Here is an 18,100-nt window from a genome sequence, read left to right on the forward strand (position 1 = left end):
ATAACTGGAGTGCCACGGTGCATATAGTACAAGCTTACATTTAGCTGTGTCATGAATTGACTTGTAATAATCTTAAATGCTGACCCATATAGGAAGTCAGACATTGCCTGGAACTGTGTAAGTACAATAAAACCTTCTGAAACTCTCAATAAGAAACAGTAATCAAAAAAAACGTATTTTTTTTAAACCACTTTATTCAAACCTGAGCACCTCAATATAAAACTAAACACTGGTGAACTGTCATTTTCCTTGCTAAACCCAGATTACTGCAAATTTAAAATCTGCACAAGTAAGTCTCTGCTATCAGTTCAACATTTAAATAGACTAATTCATCTCTTCTGACACACTTGGTAGATTTCATATAATGAAAATAACTAAAAGAATTAGTGCAATATACTGGACAGATCAAAATAAAATGTACTTTGGAAAACAAAGTTGCAAAGTTCATTACTGACAGACAGCAGTACTTATGTTACAGATACAGGAGCATCATTTATTACTGTTCTAGCCATAAAGGAAGAACTTAAAACCCCCTTTGATTAGAGAGGAAAAAAGTTAGCTTTAAGTAACTGTACATTCTGTATACCTTTAAGCAACTCTTAAATATTACAGAAAGTATTAAACAAATGTAGACTACAATGCAGAGTACCTATTTACAGTACATTAATATCCAAATTTAAAATCAAGTTGGATGTACATAATCATTAGTGCACTATTTTCTTCCTTAGGGGAAAAACATAAACTGTAATGGCCAGCAATGATCAAAAACAAGAAAGAAGTCACAGACACCGAGTTTGTTGTGGTTTTACTTGAAGAGCTCTTACAGTTTGTAGAGGAAAAAAAAAATCCTAAGTCATAAAGTTGAATTTACAGGTCTGTACCCTCTGAACAGATTAGAAATGAAGTTAAACTTGATTTATCACTAATTCCTTTAGATAACTAACTGGGTTGATATAATTTACATACAGTGTACCAACTAAAACTCCACTTTCCTGCAAGCATAGGGTTCTTAAAATTGTTAATGCAAGTATTATTTGTAATTAAATTATTAAACTATGGAATGTATAACTAAACAGTAGATACCTGCAGAAACAACTGGTTGGATCAATACTGTGAATAAGTTTAAGTAATTTTTAGACCCTGTTTCTAAAAAGGTTTTAAAGCACAATTGAGAATTATGAAAAGTCCCAATTCTATTTATTATAACAGTAATCAGTATTGAGGCTACAGGAACTGGCCAATTAGGTCCACAGAAAGTAGTTCTTCTACACCCCTAACGGTAAGTGATTTTTAAAACCTTTCAACTGAAGGAAGTTTATTCCGCTTCCATCTCTCCTCTACTGCTGAAACATTACAGCCAGTGGCGGATACATGCATGTTAAAATTTTAGGTCAAAACACCCCTCTGTATCATGAACTTGACTATTATCGTAAGTCTCTTCGCTGTTTGGAAGCTGTACTGGGCCAGGTTAAGCACTCCAATTCCATGGTTATTAACAGTTAGGAAGCAGAAGACTATTCAGAACAGTTTAAAGCAATTGATGTTTTAGTTACTACAACATTGACTCTTGGGTGGTTGCGTGGGTTCAGTAAGGTCTACTCCTCTTCCTCTGGCAGAGTTGGCTCCTGCATTCTGTGGTTCATTCTTGGGTAATTTTTTTGCTATAAAATCAACAAGAAATGAGAGTTAAAACTGAGACTGTACTAAGATTAAGTCACCTGAGTACACAAACAGTCAACACTTTCTTACTCTAAGCATATCAATATAATCACTATAAAATCTGATTTGATTCAGTGTGTTGGTCATAAAAGAAGTTAAGACACTTAACTTCTTAATGATTAACTACCTTATGAGTTTCAAGAGTGACATGCATTAGTAACTTGACCAGTAAAATGTATCTGCACAGGTATGCTATGCCAGTAAATGATGGCTCTTGTGGGAATCCACCTACACAGAACAGGCTTTAAGATCAGGACATTAGCGCTAAAAGATAGAGAAAGATTGAAAAGGCAGGAAGCACAGACAGAAATGGGTCAAATTACTGTCCAGCTATCTAGCCAGAATAAGTATTTGCATACAACATATAAAATGGCCCTCAGCACTAGATCAAGTCTCTCCTTTTTTTCAAGCTGTCTCTTCTCTCCTGCTCTTAGGAGTCAATTGACTGATAATTTCTTTTGTTGTCCTTGTAGCTCCAGGGTACCTTCTCGGGTCCCAACATGAAAAATAAGGGTGACAAATGTTACCCTTCTGAGCAGTACCTCCTACTAGCAATTTTCTGATGGAGAGAAAATCAAGTTCTACACAAAAGGACTTCTGTGGGGCTGTCTTGCCCCTGTTACCAGGACCCAACAACCATGTTCTACAGTTTGGCTGCATGCTTTGACTCCAAAGTAATTACTTTGGCCAGCTTTTTAAAGAACAACTTTTCCTAAAAGGAATGAAATGCCAAGTATAACAGCCAGAAAACCAGCAGAGTACACATCAACAAAATGTGTTGTGGTGCTAGATAATCTAAGAGTGCTAGGTAATCTCATCTACGCTCCCTTTCCCACAAAAGGTTGGACAAAATGATCTTTTGAGGCCCCTTCCAACATGGGCTGTTCTATGATTCTGTGACAGAACCCAAGAGTTCATGTGGTACTAAGCTGCTGAGACAGTACAAAGGGACAAAGCACCAGTAGAAAAATGCCTTCAGAGCACTGTCGTTCTGGATTCTAGGTACATTCTAGAACTATAAATTAACATGATTTTTTTTAACTGGAAGTTCTGAATGAGCTCTAAAGCAGTCAATTTACAAGCAGCTGTAGCTTGCATCCCTCAATTCTGTCCATGTTCTTGCTTTTCATTTTCTCCCATTTCTGAAGATCATATTTACATATGGTTCTGAGAACTGCATCTATGTTGTGCAAAAGACCATTCCAAGTTCCATGCAAGACTTTTATCCTTGTCAAGATTTCCTTTCAGGGTCCATTGCTGCAAAGATCTTGTTCTGATGCACTGACAAAGCTAAATTTCACCCATCAATGTGAAAGAATACTCATTTGAACAACCAACCTCGCAGACAAAATACCCAGGTACTAATTGGGCATGGTTTCCTCAAATTTACTTTGTATACTTCATTAAAATATGGAGAGGTAATAATTATTGTTGATATAACAAATCACCAAAAAAAATCATATTTTGGGGATTATTTTTTCCTTTCTTTTTTAAACAAGATGCAAACAGCAGCTTTAAACAAGTTAATTTTAAAATTTCACCAGAACAGTGTAATCGAGCTTTTCTGTATCATTAAATTCATGCCTATCTTGAGCATTTATGAGAAAAATACACTTTCCACTCATACAGTTATGTGTTTCCCCCCCACCAAGTATTTATAGTTAACATGAAGCAAGTACTTGTTATAAAGTGTTGCTATAGTGATAATTTAATTTTCATCTGCTAGAAGATTGAACCACACCACGAATTACCTTCTGCTTTGCTGACTTGGAAAGCAGAAGATAAGAGCTCTTTAGAAACATTTAATTTTGATAGCAATGCTGTCTTTCACAAAAAGAAGTGGGGTAGAGAGGTCACTGTAGTGCAAAATATGAAACAGATTTAATAAGGTTATTTGACACTATACATTACTATTCCCCAGTAGCAGAGCCACTACTGTGATTAAGGCGATTACTAAATAGGTTGGTGACCAAGCTAAAAATGCATGCTTTTTCTCCACTTCCAAAATTTTATTAACAATGAAATACAATTGTGTCTATTAATGGAATTCACAAAAATTTAGTAATTTATACTTACTATTACATGTTAGCATCTTTACAGAAATCCCTAAGATTATGTCAGGGCTAAAAATATATAGTAAATTTATTTTTCACATGAAGTGACCAAGTCCTTTACTTATACTTGGTCAATGAATTTAAGCACACATTGCCATCTTTGGCACAACTTCTGGATTTCAGATAGCTGCATTCGGAATTCAAACAAAATTTTAACACAAAAGCCTATTTAGCAAATATTTTGTTTAGACGAAAATTAATATTTGGCTTTTTTTTTAAGCAAGTCCATTATCATTCTCCCATTTTGAAATGTTTCCAGCTTCAATTACCACTGTCTCATAAAAAGGTACATTATTCCAGGTTCTGCACCTGCCCAAGGCAGTGTGGAATCTGCTGCAAACAACATATCATCAAAAGGCACACATTTATACACTTTCACTTACATTCTTACGCTAATTTAACAAATGTGAAGTACATCTTACAATTAAGAAAAGCTGTGTAAAGCTTTTTATGGTTACCGACACCATGGGAAAGGTGTTTTTTTGTATATAATAACTAAAGCTTAATTTTGCTTGAACTTGAAGCAGTACAAGTTTTCATCATGGAATCAAAACAGGTACACGGAACTTGCTGACAGAATTCAAAAGTAACCTAGCTTAGCTATTGCAAGTTAATCCAAGTGTTTTGGTGCTTGACAGAAGACCTGTGCAAATGTGCTTCAAGTAAGTTTATCTGACTTCTGAACATCCAAAAGGATCTGAAAGGGCCTAAGGAAACTTCAGTGCCATAAATAATTTAGGTGAAAAACAAAGATCTTGGGTTAGGAAGATTGTGATGGTACTATCTCATGAAAACAGTTCCCTTAAATTCTCAGTTTGTTCATAAACTCACCAATTGCCATGAATATCTCATTTACGTTCATAGATGTTTTGGCAGACGTCTCCATGAACAATAAGCTGTTATCATCTGCATAAGCCTGTGCTTCCTGGAAGTTAAAATAAGAATGCATTACTTCATTAAAAAAAAAAAAAAATCACACAATCATTACACATTGTACTTTTATTGTTACTAAGGAACAATTGCTATACCATCTTGAAAAATAAAGTTTGATGAAAAACTCATGTGACAATGTGTTATTCATCAGCTATGAAGAAGTTACAATTCCATCAAGCAGTTAAACATTTAGAAATACAATCTTAAAAATCCTTACTCATCTTAAAAATATCCAGATGGAAAAAATCTCAGGCAAGACTAAATAACAAATACCAATATTTATTAAAAAGACAATCCTGATACATAACACTAGCTGCAAAAGCAAGAATGAATAAGCTCCAGAAAGTGCCATCAAATGTCAGAAAGTCTACTATTACCCTGGAGAGTAGGCAGTTTGTGAACTATCTTGAATCTTTCAACCACTGAGGCAGATGGATAAGAACAGTTTCATTATCCTGACAGAAATTCACAATTATAAAATAAATAAGCAGTATTAAATATCTTCCCATGTTATCTCCCTTTTCAGTCTGAATTTTGATCTGAAATACACTTTTATAAGAAGTTTTCTATTTTTGCCACTTCCTGTTAGCCAATTCAGCTGAGAATCCCCAGCTTCTTATGATGATGCAACTGCCTTTGCATTCAATAGGAAATCTGCAAAAAGCCAAACTACAGAATACCTATGATGAAAAAAATAATCTACAGCATTCTATAATAATTTAAGTGACATCTGCCAAGATCTATGTAACTATATCTGAGATAACACATTAACAAATACCTAGAAATCTAAAATATGCTTTGTAATGAGAAAGGATTGTCAAGCCCGCAAGGAGCCCATAAATCCACATTAACAAAAACCTGAACATTTGAAAAATATTAAGATTGTAATTGTACAAAAAATAGTAAAGGTAGTTCTACCTTGATGATTCAATTTGATTAAGTTTTTGACTGCACACATGTATGAAGTTTTTGTTAAATATCACAATTTTTCACAAAACAAAGGTCTTCTGTCACACAGCTTTACGTTACAATTGACATGGAAGTATAAAATTAGAAAACTGAGTCATTGAATTCTGGCAGAAAAACACCTGAAACTCTGCTAACCTTCATAGTCCAACTCCTATAGTTATAAAAGGATTCATTACTATACACAGCAGTATCTCACACAGTGACACCAAATACAAATTAAAACTGTAAGAGAACTAATGACTAATAAATACGATCTTAATTCAAATTCAGCCAATCATGAATGGACCAGAACCACCTGCAGTAAGTTTTACTTGCTTTGGCAGCTATTTTCTGATGACTTGGTTAAACTTTCTGTAAAATAAAATATAGCAGTGAGAGCACAGATATATCCACTAAACCAAAAAGAATGCCATGGAAGGCACAATTAAAACTTGAACACTGCAACAGTATAGCCTAAGCAAGTTAAGCACATCAATCAGCTTCATATCATATGATAATCAAAATTCTCCTGCTCACAAGTCAGAGAGAATGGTTTGCACTGAGAGTTACTGCTGTCTCATGCATTGAAACTCTAGTTACTGGTAATTTCGGGTGGAAGACAGGAAGAGGTCACATCAAAGAACAGAAATTCAATTAGCCTTAAAGATATGCAAATAAATTAGTTATTCCTTGAAGTCAAACTTAATTATTCAAAATTGCTACATATAACTTGTACAGGAATAGATTTTTCAGTAGTATGTATAATTTAGTCTCAGTTGACATTTATATTTAACAGCATGACCTCTGTAACAACTAGCTAGGCTATGCATATAAGCTCCTCAGTTTTACTTACTTCTATTCCAACAAGATACTATTTCTATAAACAGAAGTTATGTACATACCTGGAAATCCACAGCTCTCTTGTTAGCTAGATCAGCTTTGTTTCCTGCTAAAGCTATTACAATGTTAGGACTTGCTTGTCGCTGAAGTTCTTTGACCCAATTTTTCGCTCTGGCAAAGGACTCCTGTTAATGATTGCAAAATGATGCAACTGAGTTTTATCATCCTTTTGTACTCACCTGTTATCCCAATCTCTGTTATCTATACTTCAATCAAAAGGCCAACGCAAAGCTGCTACCTTTGTCCAAAGCCACAATCCAACTTGCCAACTGAGCTCTTAAAAATGAAACATTCCTACCTTAGTTCTCAAATGTGCTTAGTTGGGATAATGCTGAAAAAGTAAGTAAAGATGGGAAGATCTTTATGTAGGCAGAGTAAGGAAACAGAATGGGTTAAGAGAGAAAAGGGGAATTTTAATTTCTCCTCTAGAAAAATGAAGTTTCTAAGCAGCTATATTGAAAGGGTGTCAAAACACTAATTACTGAGCACTGTTTGTTATGGTACAGAGTTTCTGGGTTTTTTGAGGGTTTTGGTTTTTAAGTCTCATTTTACCAAAACCAAGTGAAGCTTATCTGATTTAAGTTCAGATAAAAATAAATCAAATAACCTTAGGTTTTGGTGTCAATGGCTTGTGCTACCTTTCCAATCCTTACCCATAACTTACAATAATACAATATTAAAATAATGTCTTCCACTAACAGAAATAAACTGCCACCACCAATGTGGTGAGAGTAACAGCTCAATTCTGGTGAACTGATTTAAAGGTGAGTTTGAAACACTTCTACAATGGAATTTGCTTTCTCTGTCTCTCTTTTTTTTAATACAACAACCCCCCCCCTACAAACAGTCTTTTGGCAAGAAAGGTTTATAGACACAATTTAACATTACATAGTCCAATATGAAATGAGCAACCTCTCATGTATGCCCCTGACAGCAATGATGTCCCTGCCCATGGCAGGGGGGTTGCACTAGATGACCTTTAAAGGTCCCTTCCAACCCAAATCATTCTATGATTCTATGAAATGATGAATTGATTCACACAAGTCAGTGAGAAAAATTAAGGAAACATCGATGCAAGGCTGCTAACTTCCAAATCCCTCTTGTGCCTCCCTACTACAGTACTTACCTCATTTGTAATGTCATATACCACTATAGCTGCTTGCGCTCCTCTGTAGTACATGGGTGCTAAACTGTGGTACCGCTCTTGCCCAGCTGTATCCCAAATTTCAAATTTTACTGTTGTATCATCGAGACATACAGTCTGGGTTAGAAAAGCAGCTACAAAAAAAGACAGAGGTGCTGAAACTGAAAGTCTGCTTGTATCTCTATATTCATAGAAAATTATGTTCACAGAAATGCAAATATAATTTCCTTAAACAATTCAAGTCTACTATTAAAATATAGCAGGTTTGAAGCAAGCATTAGCTGATAGACCGTAACTCTGATCAACACAGAAATTATTTAAACAACCAGTCTTTCCTCAAGTTAGACATAAGAAAGCAGTAATTGGAAAGAATTCCCCCCTTTTTTTCATAATAGGGAATCTGAGTAATCACAAGCCTTCTCTTAAGCCTTCTAGATACATTTCATCCTGCTTCAACAGACTATAGAGTACCAGAAACAGCATCCCATCATGCTATAATCCAACAGTTCAGATATTTACAGTTCTACACATATACATTACCTGAATAGTATCTTAAAGCCTTGATTTCAGCTCCTGACAACTCCACCTTAGCTAATGGGTATGGAAGAAAGAATCACTTCTCAAAAGTTCTTCTTCTTAAAGCAGACATATTTTTTACTTTGTAAGTGATCTCAAGAATTAATTTCAGCATAATTTTGACAGCCCGCAGTTTCAGGGAAACTTGCATCCATTGCCACTACAGCTGAATACACTACCATAAATAATGGTCTTCTAATTACAGAAAACAGTAAGTAACTTATTCCAAGTCTTCATACAGTTACTCCTAGTAAAGATTTCCCATTCACATTAAGGTACATATTAGAAATACAGAGGTGAGCACCCACACAATACAGAAACCCATATTACAAAACTAAGCTAGAATCTCAATAATTCCTTGGGGAAAAAAAACCACTGAAAAGCAACATTTCCTTCTACTAGCTTCTCCTAACCCTTTGAGTTTTAACTCAGCCATCTGTTCTACCTTAGCTTTTGAAGTTTAAAAATAAGCACACAACTATTACAGTGGTCTGACAAGCTGTCTTGATTACCTTCTTTATAGCCACATTGTTTGCCCAGTTATAGTACATACACAGCAGAAAATGCAACAATTCCAAGAATTTAGATGAAAGTTTGAGCAATCCAGCATAAATGCTTGGAGTTGTTTTTCCAGTCATGACAGACATTTAGTGAAATACTGTGGACTGGCTTGCCCTTGCTCCTTCCACAAACAAACAACAACAACAAAATTTTAAAACCTTCTGCTTGATGAAATACTATGGGAAGCCCCCTGCTTGGCTGAACTGGGGACTCTCATCACTAAGCATACTGACAGATTGTGGCCGATTTAAATCAAAGGTCTGAAGAGGCACTGACCCATAACCCTTGCATAGCTGGGATGTTACCCTGTCCCACATACTCCAAGACATCATAGCCTATGAATCATTCCAAAACTGCTGCAACTTTCAACTCAACTTATTATAGTAAGCCAAAAGCAAGTCAATCTTGCTTTATAAAGGACACTGTAACTACCATACAGAAGGTGACTAGTCAAGTGGTCAGGTGTTCCTGCTTCAGGGGTATTAGCATCCATCACAGATGAGCAGGCAGGTTGGAGAAGGTAAAGGCTTTGATGTTCCAATGTTAAATCACCATAAATCTCTCTAAATGCTAAATATCCAAGCACGGGTAAAACAGGCTCCTCTTGTAGCTCCCTAAGCACCAGAACCAAAATAAAGAGAAAACAACATACATCCTGCATCGGACTAAGGGCTTCCTCCTCAGAACCAATATTATATTTCTCCAAGGCAGAGACAAGGTGTTAAACAAGTGGAATTCGAAGTTCTTGCAGTCATTATTCTCTTCAACAGCAGAATGTACCTACACTCCATAAATGAAGGTATGTACTCAGGAAGAGGATTAAAACAAGGGTTTTATTCTATGACATCCTCTTGTTTTTGCTGAAAGGAACATTTCAACCACCATAAAATGCCAGTTAATTTCTGCAAACAAGGTAGCTTTCTTCTACCTTGCAAGGACATAGTGAATTGACAATTAATCAGCTGTGTTAATTATCTGAAAGCCTATCATCCTTAACAGCCATACTTTTGTCTTAAGCAACTAACAGGCATTGCTCCACTTGTCTGAAGTGGCAAAGTCTAGTTACCAAACACACTACCATCATCCAACGTCTGCCTTTAACTGCACTCTTTCAGATGTTTTTATTCAGATTGACAATGCACATAAGCCTCTCTTTGTTAAAAGGCCCTTCTGTACACAAAGAAATTATGCCTTAGGCAACTACAAGCTACAGAGTTAGCTTTCTCTACAGAAAACTTTATCTGAATCCCAACATTGCTATATTTAATATCTCTCAGCTGTATTACATGAAGAGGTGCAAGTTAATACAGAGATTACACTAAACTCTATGTATCTGAACTTGAACTGAAGCTCTTGTTTAACCTTTGTACAGATTTAAAACAGTGTAACAGGGTTTGGGTTATCCCTAGTTCTACCCAGACACTAAAACAAGAAAAACAAAAAGGAGGTTAGATGAATGGGAGATGACTGAAATTGAACAATGAATTTCACTAAATTTTAACAGTGTTTTTTTAACTAAAAAACATGTTGATATTGAGAAGTTAATTCACTATGTATCTTTGAGAATGCTCTCCATATTACCCCATATCTGTATGAGATAATACAGAAACCTTTCACACTAACACTTATCCTAAAGCCCTTATAAAACACACAAAGCCAAAAGTGAGCATTAGTAAGGCTGCTAAAGGAGAAAAAAAAGTGGTTCTCCATTTATGCTGACAGATATATAAGTACATGTAACAGCTAGAAATAGGGTAAAAAAAAAGATGCAATGAAATTCAGCTTGTATTTACTTTCGTAAGCTTTGTAGATATTTTACATTTCAACAACTGTTCATGTGTAAAGACACATACAGGCCACTGAAAGGGCTTCACATAAATATTACAATGAAACATTCGTGCAAGCAGCAACAGGGAGTACTAGAGAATATTTATCAATCCATGAAATCCGTATTTTTTTTAATTCTGTATGCCATTAGGTAGTTTTAGGCTAAGTTTAAATTTATCTGAGGAGGAATACAGCTCAAAGCACAAACAACTTGAACATACAATATAACAGAATAAATCTGCCGGGGGGGGTGGGGTGGGATGGGATAAAGTCTGTTCACAGTTAAACAGATTTTTTTTTTTTAAATTCTAGTAGCCAGCACCTGTTTTGTTTGAAGTCACAAAATGTAAAAGCAGCACATTAAATTGTGATTACTAACAAAGAAAGGTATATCCAGAAATGTAGCAAGTTCTCCAAAATCAAAAGCAAAGCCAGGATGCATAAATGACAACACAACCTTTTTGGAAGATGCAGCACTTTGTTTTCATAGAAACTAAGTTCTTAATTCTTATTAAGCAGTTATTTAATGCATTAAGTATACAGCACAATTAAAATAGCCACACATCCACCCACAAACAAGATGTAACATTAAGCCCAGTTTTCACAACTATGCAGTTCAAGCACACATTTGCTTTCTCCACTTGACATGGATATTTGCTACAGCCTTGTGCCAACTACAACTTTTAGCTTTGAAAGTTGTAGTTCTCAATTAGAGACAGAGGGCTCAGATTTGATCCTTGCTGTAAATGACCCATTCTAGAAGTGCCATTACATTCAAGGTTGTCAAGGGCAAGGACAATATAAACTCAATGCAAAACAAATTAACAGGATAAATTTCTCACCTCCAATTGTACTTTCTTGAAACTCATGAAACTGTCCTTTTACAAAACGAAGCACCAAACTTGATTTGCCAACTGCAGACTCTCCTAAAAGTACTAGTTTGAACTGGCAAATTTTATTTCCAGCATTTGGCCCATTGGGTCTTGTTGCTCCTCGATTAGCCATGCCCAAATTAGAAAGAAGTCCTTTGTTTCAAGCTCTTGAAAGCAAGTTCCAGGATTCAGATCTCAGTGGTGCTTCTGCCAGTAACAACCTGTTTATGAAAAGACAGTGGGTGGTATTAGGTTTACAAACCAAGTAAGAAAAATCTAATTCACTAATGCACTATGGATTACATATAACTTGTCCTAATATTTACCAAAATCAATAGTCCAGGGTACAGCTACCCTCACTGTTAAGATGTCAACTATAGACAAAATCTATGGCAAATGAACCAGTTACCTTCTTTAATACCTAGTCTTCCCATTAAAGCTTCAAATCAGGTCATTAAAATGTTTCTTCTTGCAAGACTTCAGTCTCTTATTTCTTAACATACCAAGATTGAAGCACAACACAACAGATTCAGACGTTCACATTATTGGTGAAATATCAAATGACAAGAAATAATATTTTTTTCCATAATTTTGCTATTACTAAGCAATATTCTGAAGTCAGCACCAGTAAAGGACGCTAAAAAACTGAGCAAATTGGGAAAATTCAATCACCACATCAAGTTCTTTGCAAGTATACTTCATTAATTCACTTCTATCACGTACATCAAATGCAATTTCCTTAAATAAAAGTACAGAAGATCTTGACATACAAATCATGAATACCTTCTCTAGTTAACAATTGTACTTCGAGAAGCAAAGATACAAAGTCTTCCATATGTAGAAAAATAGATTGTCTTGACCAGTAAGAATTCCAGATCACTTTGTGCATGCCACCAGAGAACTATCATATGATAAGTTGCTATTTCCAATACTAGCACATGTCCTAGCAGATTAATATTCACAACAGAGATCTTTGTTAAGAACAAGTATGAACTGTGTATTTCTTAGTCTACCTACTCTTCTTTCAAACTCTTTAAAAAAAAAATCACAATATTTATTCATATGGACAGGGAAGCCTTTAGACTTATACTTTTACACACTAAAGAGTGGAGATTAACTCTTTTTGCAGGTAGGCATTGCTGTAGGAAAGACTAGCATAATAATTTTCTGAATTCCCTTTCCTCCCAGTTCCCAAAACAAAATTCCAAGTGAGCCCACAGGAAATATACCTAAGTGATGGTCACTCTGCTCTCAGTGAGAGAAACATCTGCTTCTGTATTTCTGCTAAAAAAACCAAAACAAACCAACCAAAAACCAGACTATAACTTTGCCCTACTCCAGTTGATTATTTACTTGAATTGTACACACTTTGTGGGGATACAGCTTTTCTAGCATCTAGGATGCAAGCAAGTAGTTTAGAGCACGTTCTCCTAATGCAGAAAATGGCTTTAATACCTATGTTGCAAAAAGGTAAGCAAACCTCCTACTTTCAAATTACTTCTTGCTCTCTCTTCCTTATGGTAAAGCAACTACATTTTAAACCAAGCAGTAGTCTTTAGCCATCTTCCCATTTCAAACCACTTAGCACATGTATCAGGCACTTGAGCATTCCAGTTTGCTACACACCTAGCTCAGACACTAAGCCTTCATTGTCCTTCCTAACTCTCCCTTTAGTAAACTCAACACAAGTCCTGAAGAATCTTATTTTCTGGAAGGTGCTTCTAGCACTCTAGCAGAACTCCATCCTCCACTAAGATATTCCCTTACAAACTAACTTCCATGCAATAAATAAGAAAGCAAATAATGCTAAGATTTCCAACATAACAGTTGAAAAACTGGTATTTTATTTCTCACTGTAAACAGAAAAAAGTATTTTCAACATCTTAAAGACACTCCTATTTGCACATGTTGCTCCTTTTCCCGTAGCTCTCAAAATAATTTAGCATATTCCAGGTAGGATATTCCAATCCTGTATTCATCCCTGTCTGTCCTGAGTTTGTGTCCTGTTTGACTATTATGATATCCTTAAATCAACTTTTTTTTTAATTTTAGTGCACACGATCTAATAAATATCAAATTTTAGATATATGTTCTTACAAACATCTGAAAGAGTACCACAGTGAAAGAATGTTTCTATGAAGCAAAAAAGCCCCTGCATATCCCACCACCATTATTATTAAGCATCATAATAATTACATACTAAAGTTCTTACCCATTAAATTAATTTTGGTTGAATAGTTTAGAATACAGGAACGGATCCAGTTATTTTAAAAATACCAGACCTTTCATCCTTTCAGCATAAAACAATTCATGCACAGCTGGTGTGTTGGTTCTCAGGCAAGACTCTTCCCCCCTACATGTGCTGCTGAAATACACTTCAGAAGTTGTGGAGCAATTTGGATAAAAATGCATCAGTGACAACAGTTAATCTCTCCCTAATTATACAAGCGAGAAAGCAGGAAGGCATAGCCAAAATATAGGCAAGCTCAGAATACTGTTAGCCATTTGTTTATCTTTTCCTTTGGAAAAGTAATGAAGACAATTAAGTTATTTCTGTTTTAAAATGAAATACATTTGTTTGCTGTAGCATTCTAGTGTGTTTGGATAACCATGAAATAATTTAAAACCCTTTAATCTTAATTCATCCCATGTTATTCTAGACTGCAGCATTAATAAAGACATAAGGACTACATCCAATGACCATGCGAGTTAGTACTCTTTGGAGCAAGTGACTTCTAGATGACACGCAGCAAGGAAATCAACACACTACACTGGTTACTCGCTATGACTCCTTTTTTTGCTTGCTGTTTCCCATACTGAGAGCAAAAGGAGGTATGATAGAAAAACAGGCAAGACTGATTTAAGCCGCATAATATCTATTTGTTTCAACTGGCCATTTAAAGTTTTTAGTTATTCAGATTTATATCACTTACAAAACAGTAATTACTACCCCTTGCAAAACTCCTTCAGAACCTGAAGCTGAAACAGGTTGTCAAGAAAAATACCTAATTCAATTTTTACAGATGCCCAAGCTACAGAAGCTGTAGCCTTGTAACACCCCCCCACCCCTGAAATCATTCTAGACACTCAGATACCATGTACAAAAATAACCAACTGTCAAGCTAATAGAGATCCCGCTACCTGAGAGGAAGGCCATCAAATCTCAGAAACATACTGCAACCATCATTCATTCAATAGTCACATCAATATATCTAATACATTACTAATAAAACCTACTATAGTCATACCACCCCACAGCTCAGGATAAAAAAAATGCAAGACTGAAAACCTGATAGAGCACATCCAGATGATTTTGATATATTAAAAAAGTCACTAATACCTTCTATAATTGTATATGGAAATCATCATCTTTTGAAGTTTCAGATGATATTGAAACTGTTCAGCAAGTTCACAACATGGCAGCATACAAACATGAAAAACGAAGAAAAGATTTTCTTAATCTGAAGAGAAGCAGTACTAAAGTTTGACATAGCCATTACAGAATGTTTTTGGCCTGTTCTTTTCACATTTGTGAGCTGAACATAGGTGCCTCACAAGGATTTAAAAGTGGATTTAAAGGTAGATTTCAATTCTACAGACCCCATGTGTGCTCCAAGCATCAGGTCACATTCATTCTCCAGTTCCTTAAGTCATCTGTAAAATACTAGCCTTGAGAACCATAAAAAAAGCACCACACAAGAGAGGAATACTACATTCAGTACCCTACAGACACACTGCAAATTCAAGTCTTTTTTGACAAATCACTTTCAAGACAATTCTGAACACTTACTTCAAGGGCTTAGCAGCCATACCTATTTTTTACCCTTAGCTTTGGTGAAAATTTCCAGGAAAAGACCCACTAACATCCCCCTCGCCCCACATTTTTGTATGCTACGCAAACTTTGTAATCAATATGTTTGGAATATGTGAAGAAAGAAAACCTTGATAAGACATTTTCATTTGTCTACACAAAAGGCAGTACACAACTGTTTGACTTGAACCAAGCTCTTAAACTGATACATATGGAAGTTATGTAAGGGAATTACTTATATAAAAATCTGCTGAGGAAAATACTATGGAAGTTTCTTAGATAGATGGATTCATATGGATAGAAATGAGGGAGATTTTCTTACTTTTATGGAGTTTAATGTGGGAACTCCATCATATATTAAAAAGCAAGGCTCATTTTGCAGTCTTGGGCACTACAAATACATAGGTCCTTCTGGTAAGTAGGAACTGTCACTCTTCTCACGAATATCCCGCAAAGGCACAGCAGCTCCAGGCTGACATGCCAGAACAACAGAGTTTGGAGCATATTATTAGGAAAGTAGTCCAGTTAATCCTACCAAGTAATTTACCAGATGCTGGGTATTCTCATCACTCTAGAAATTTATAAGCTGCTAGATAGTCTTTGTTAATGAGTTTTATTTATGAAAGAGAAGACTCATAAGTATTTAGTAGATCACCACACAAATATTATGTTTAAGTCTGTGTACAAAATACCAACAGTCTTAGCCAATACCCACAAACTTAAACTACAAGAAAGCTAATAGAGAAGTATCAAAATAATACTAGTGACAAAAGCCAGCCTACTGAAGAGATTAAGACAGCTAACACTGTTCCTACAATGAATGTGATTAAGTGCATTATCAAATACAAAGGCCACAACAAAAATTCACAATAAATTTAACACTGGAACATTCCACCACTTTTATATTTCAGAGCAAATGACACTGTTTCTTACCATGAACACACTATTGTAATAATTTCTAATAAACTTTTTCACACTTCATGAACAGAGACAGGTCATGAGGCTGCAACCATTATCTACTTTAAACTTGTTTATATTGGACTATCTTGAATGTTTTAAAAAGCAGTATCTAAAAAGCCTTGTTTATTAGTTACTCCTACTAACCAAGTTCTTTGCTATCCAGGTTTGGCAGAATTAGCGTGGCTTCTTACTGCAGTGTTCAAGACAGTGATACATACAACTATCAAAATGCTTGTCACATGTAAACCAGTTTATACTGAAATATAATGAGACAGTAAGTTAAACAAGTGAATCAACACAGTCACTGCAAAAAAATCATAGCCTTCCAATTAAAGATAATAACCATCTCATAAGCTCATATGAATGATGTATAGTACCAATTGCTTTCAGATAAACTGGTTTATCATACAGGAAATGTAAGTAATGGTGACTGTACTATCATTGTCTCTAGCCACTCAATTCAGCCAACATCTACCTGTGACAGAATAACAATACAGACAAGCAATCTAGCCTGCCTGCAACTCTGAAAAGTCACTACCAAATTGGAAAAAACAAAGATGCCATGCTTTTTACTTGGTCTGGACGTTACATGGAAGAAGCTGATTAATTTCAGCTGCTTAATTAGCTGTTCAGCCTCTCTTTTCCATCCCCGGGCTCTGAAAGAGGCATAAGGTAGAAAAAAAAAGTCATTGAAAATGCTGAGAGAATAACCTTTCATGGCCCTATTGTTTGGAACATTTTGATAGTTCTTAAACAATTCAGCTCTCCTCTAAAACACATGAGAGCATAGGTTTGTTCCTCCACCATACTCTAGCTTTATGTCTAGTTCCAATTAAGTCTTATGTAGACCATACCCAGTATACTAGGCCTGTCGTGATCGCCCGAATGGCGACGTGTTGTCTGAGTATTTTACTTCCCACCTTATTCACCATCCCTCCTCCAGCCGCAAGTGAAAGGGAAAGCGAGGGACCCATCACCCAACCTCCCCTTCCACATCTCACGAGCAACTCGAAGGGAACAACCCTGCCCTCGTAGCTGGACCCAGACAGCGATAACTCGTTGCAGGAGAGCCCGTACGCAGGGAAGGATCCCCACTCTCCTCTTCTCGCCGCGGGCCCGGGCCCAGCCCCTCCAACCGCCGCCGCCGCCACCACCACCACCGCCACCACCACCGCCGCCACCACCACCTCCCCTCCCCCGCGGCTCCCTTCCAGGCACAGGAATAAGGGGAAGTGGGAAAATCGGGGGCGCCATTTTGAGACGGGAAGGGAGAGACCAGCCTCTCCTCCCCGCACGCCGGGCTGCCCACCTCGGCAGCCCGCACCAGGGCCCAATGTTCCCACAGGGCCCGGCGGCAGCGCCAGGGGAGGCGGCCGCCGGCAGGAGGCCGAACAACAGACGCCCCTCTCCCCGCGCCCCCCCCTCGCCGCCGGGGTCGCCCGCCCCGCCAGCGCCTCCTCACCTGGCCGGGCCGCGGCGGCCGCGCGTGGGGGAGGGGGAGTAGGGGGAGCCGGGGGAGCCGGGCGGCGGCGCGGCGACGTCTGTCCGTCCGGCGGGGCTGGCGGGTGAGCCGGGGCGGGTGAGTCGGGGCAGGGCGGGTGGAGGAGGGGGAAGAGGGGAGGTGGCTCCTCGGCGGGGCGCGGGCGAGGGGCGGGGGCGCAGCCGTGCCTCACCCAGCCCGCCGCCGACTTCCGCCGCCGCCTCTGCCCCCACCAAAACACACACGCGCACACAC

At 37.3% G+C, this 18,100-nt stretch overlaps 1 protein-coding gene across 5 annotated transcripts; it reads right to left on the reverse strand.

Moving 5' to 3' along the window:
• Positions 1 to 174: 174 nt before the first annotated feature.
• On the reverse strand, positions 175 to 18,079 carry RAB5A (RAB5A, member RAS oncogene family). 5 transcript variants are annotated; one of them, XM_072854007.1, is made up of 8 exons: positions 17,828 to 18,079; positions 16,939 to 17,021; positions 15,728 to 15,877; positions 11,565 to 11,815; positions 7,741 to 7,892; positions 6,617 to 6,739; positions 4,665 to 4,758; positions 175 to 1,661 (listed from the first exon to the last, which is right to left on the reverse strand). In XM_072854007.1, exons 4-8 carry the CDS (start codon positions 11,725 to 11,727, stop codon positions 1,546 to 1,548), a joined length of 648 nt encoding a protein of 215 aa, XP_072710108.1. In that variant the 5' UTR covers positions 11,728 to 11,815; positions 15,728 to 15,877; positions 16,939 to 17,021; positions 17,828 to 18,079; the 3' UTR covers positions 175 to 1,545. The 5 variants fall into 5 exon arrangements, with proteins under 5 accessions (XP_072710108.1, XP_072710107.1, XP_072710105.1 ...); XM_072854006.1 differs by lacking the exon at positions 15,728 to 15,877; XM_072854004.1 differs by lacking the exons at positions 15,728 to 15,877; positions 16,939 to 17,021.
• Positions 18,080 to 18,100: the final 21 nt, after the last annotated feature.

This window comes from Ciconia boyciana, chromosome 2 (genome assembly GCF_034638445.1).
Source record: "Ciconia boyciana chromosome 2, ASM3463844v1, whole genome shotgun sequence".
NCBI lineage: Eukaryota > Metazoa > Chordata > Aves > Ciconiiformes > Ciconiidae > Ciconia > Ciconia boyciana.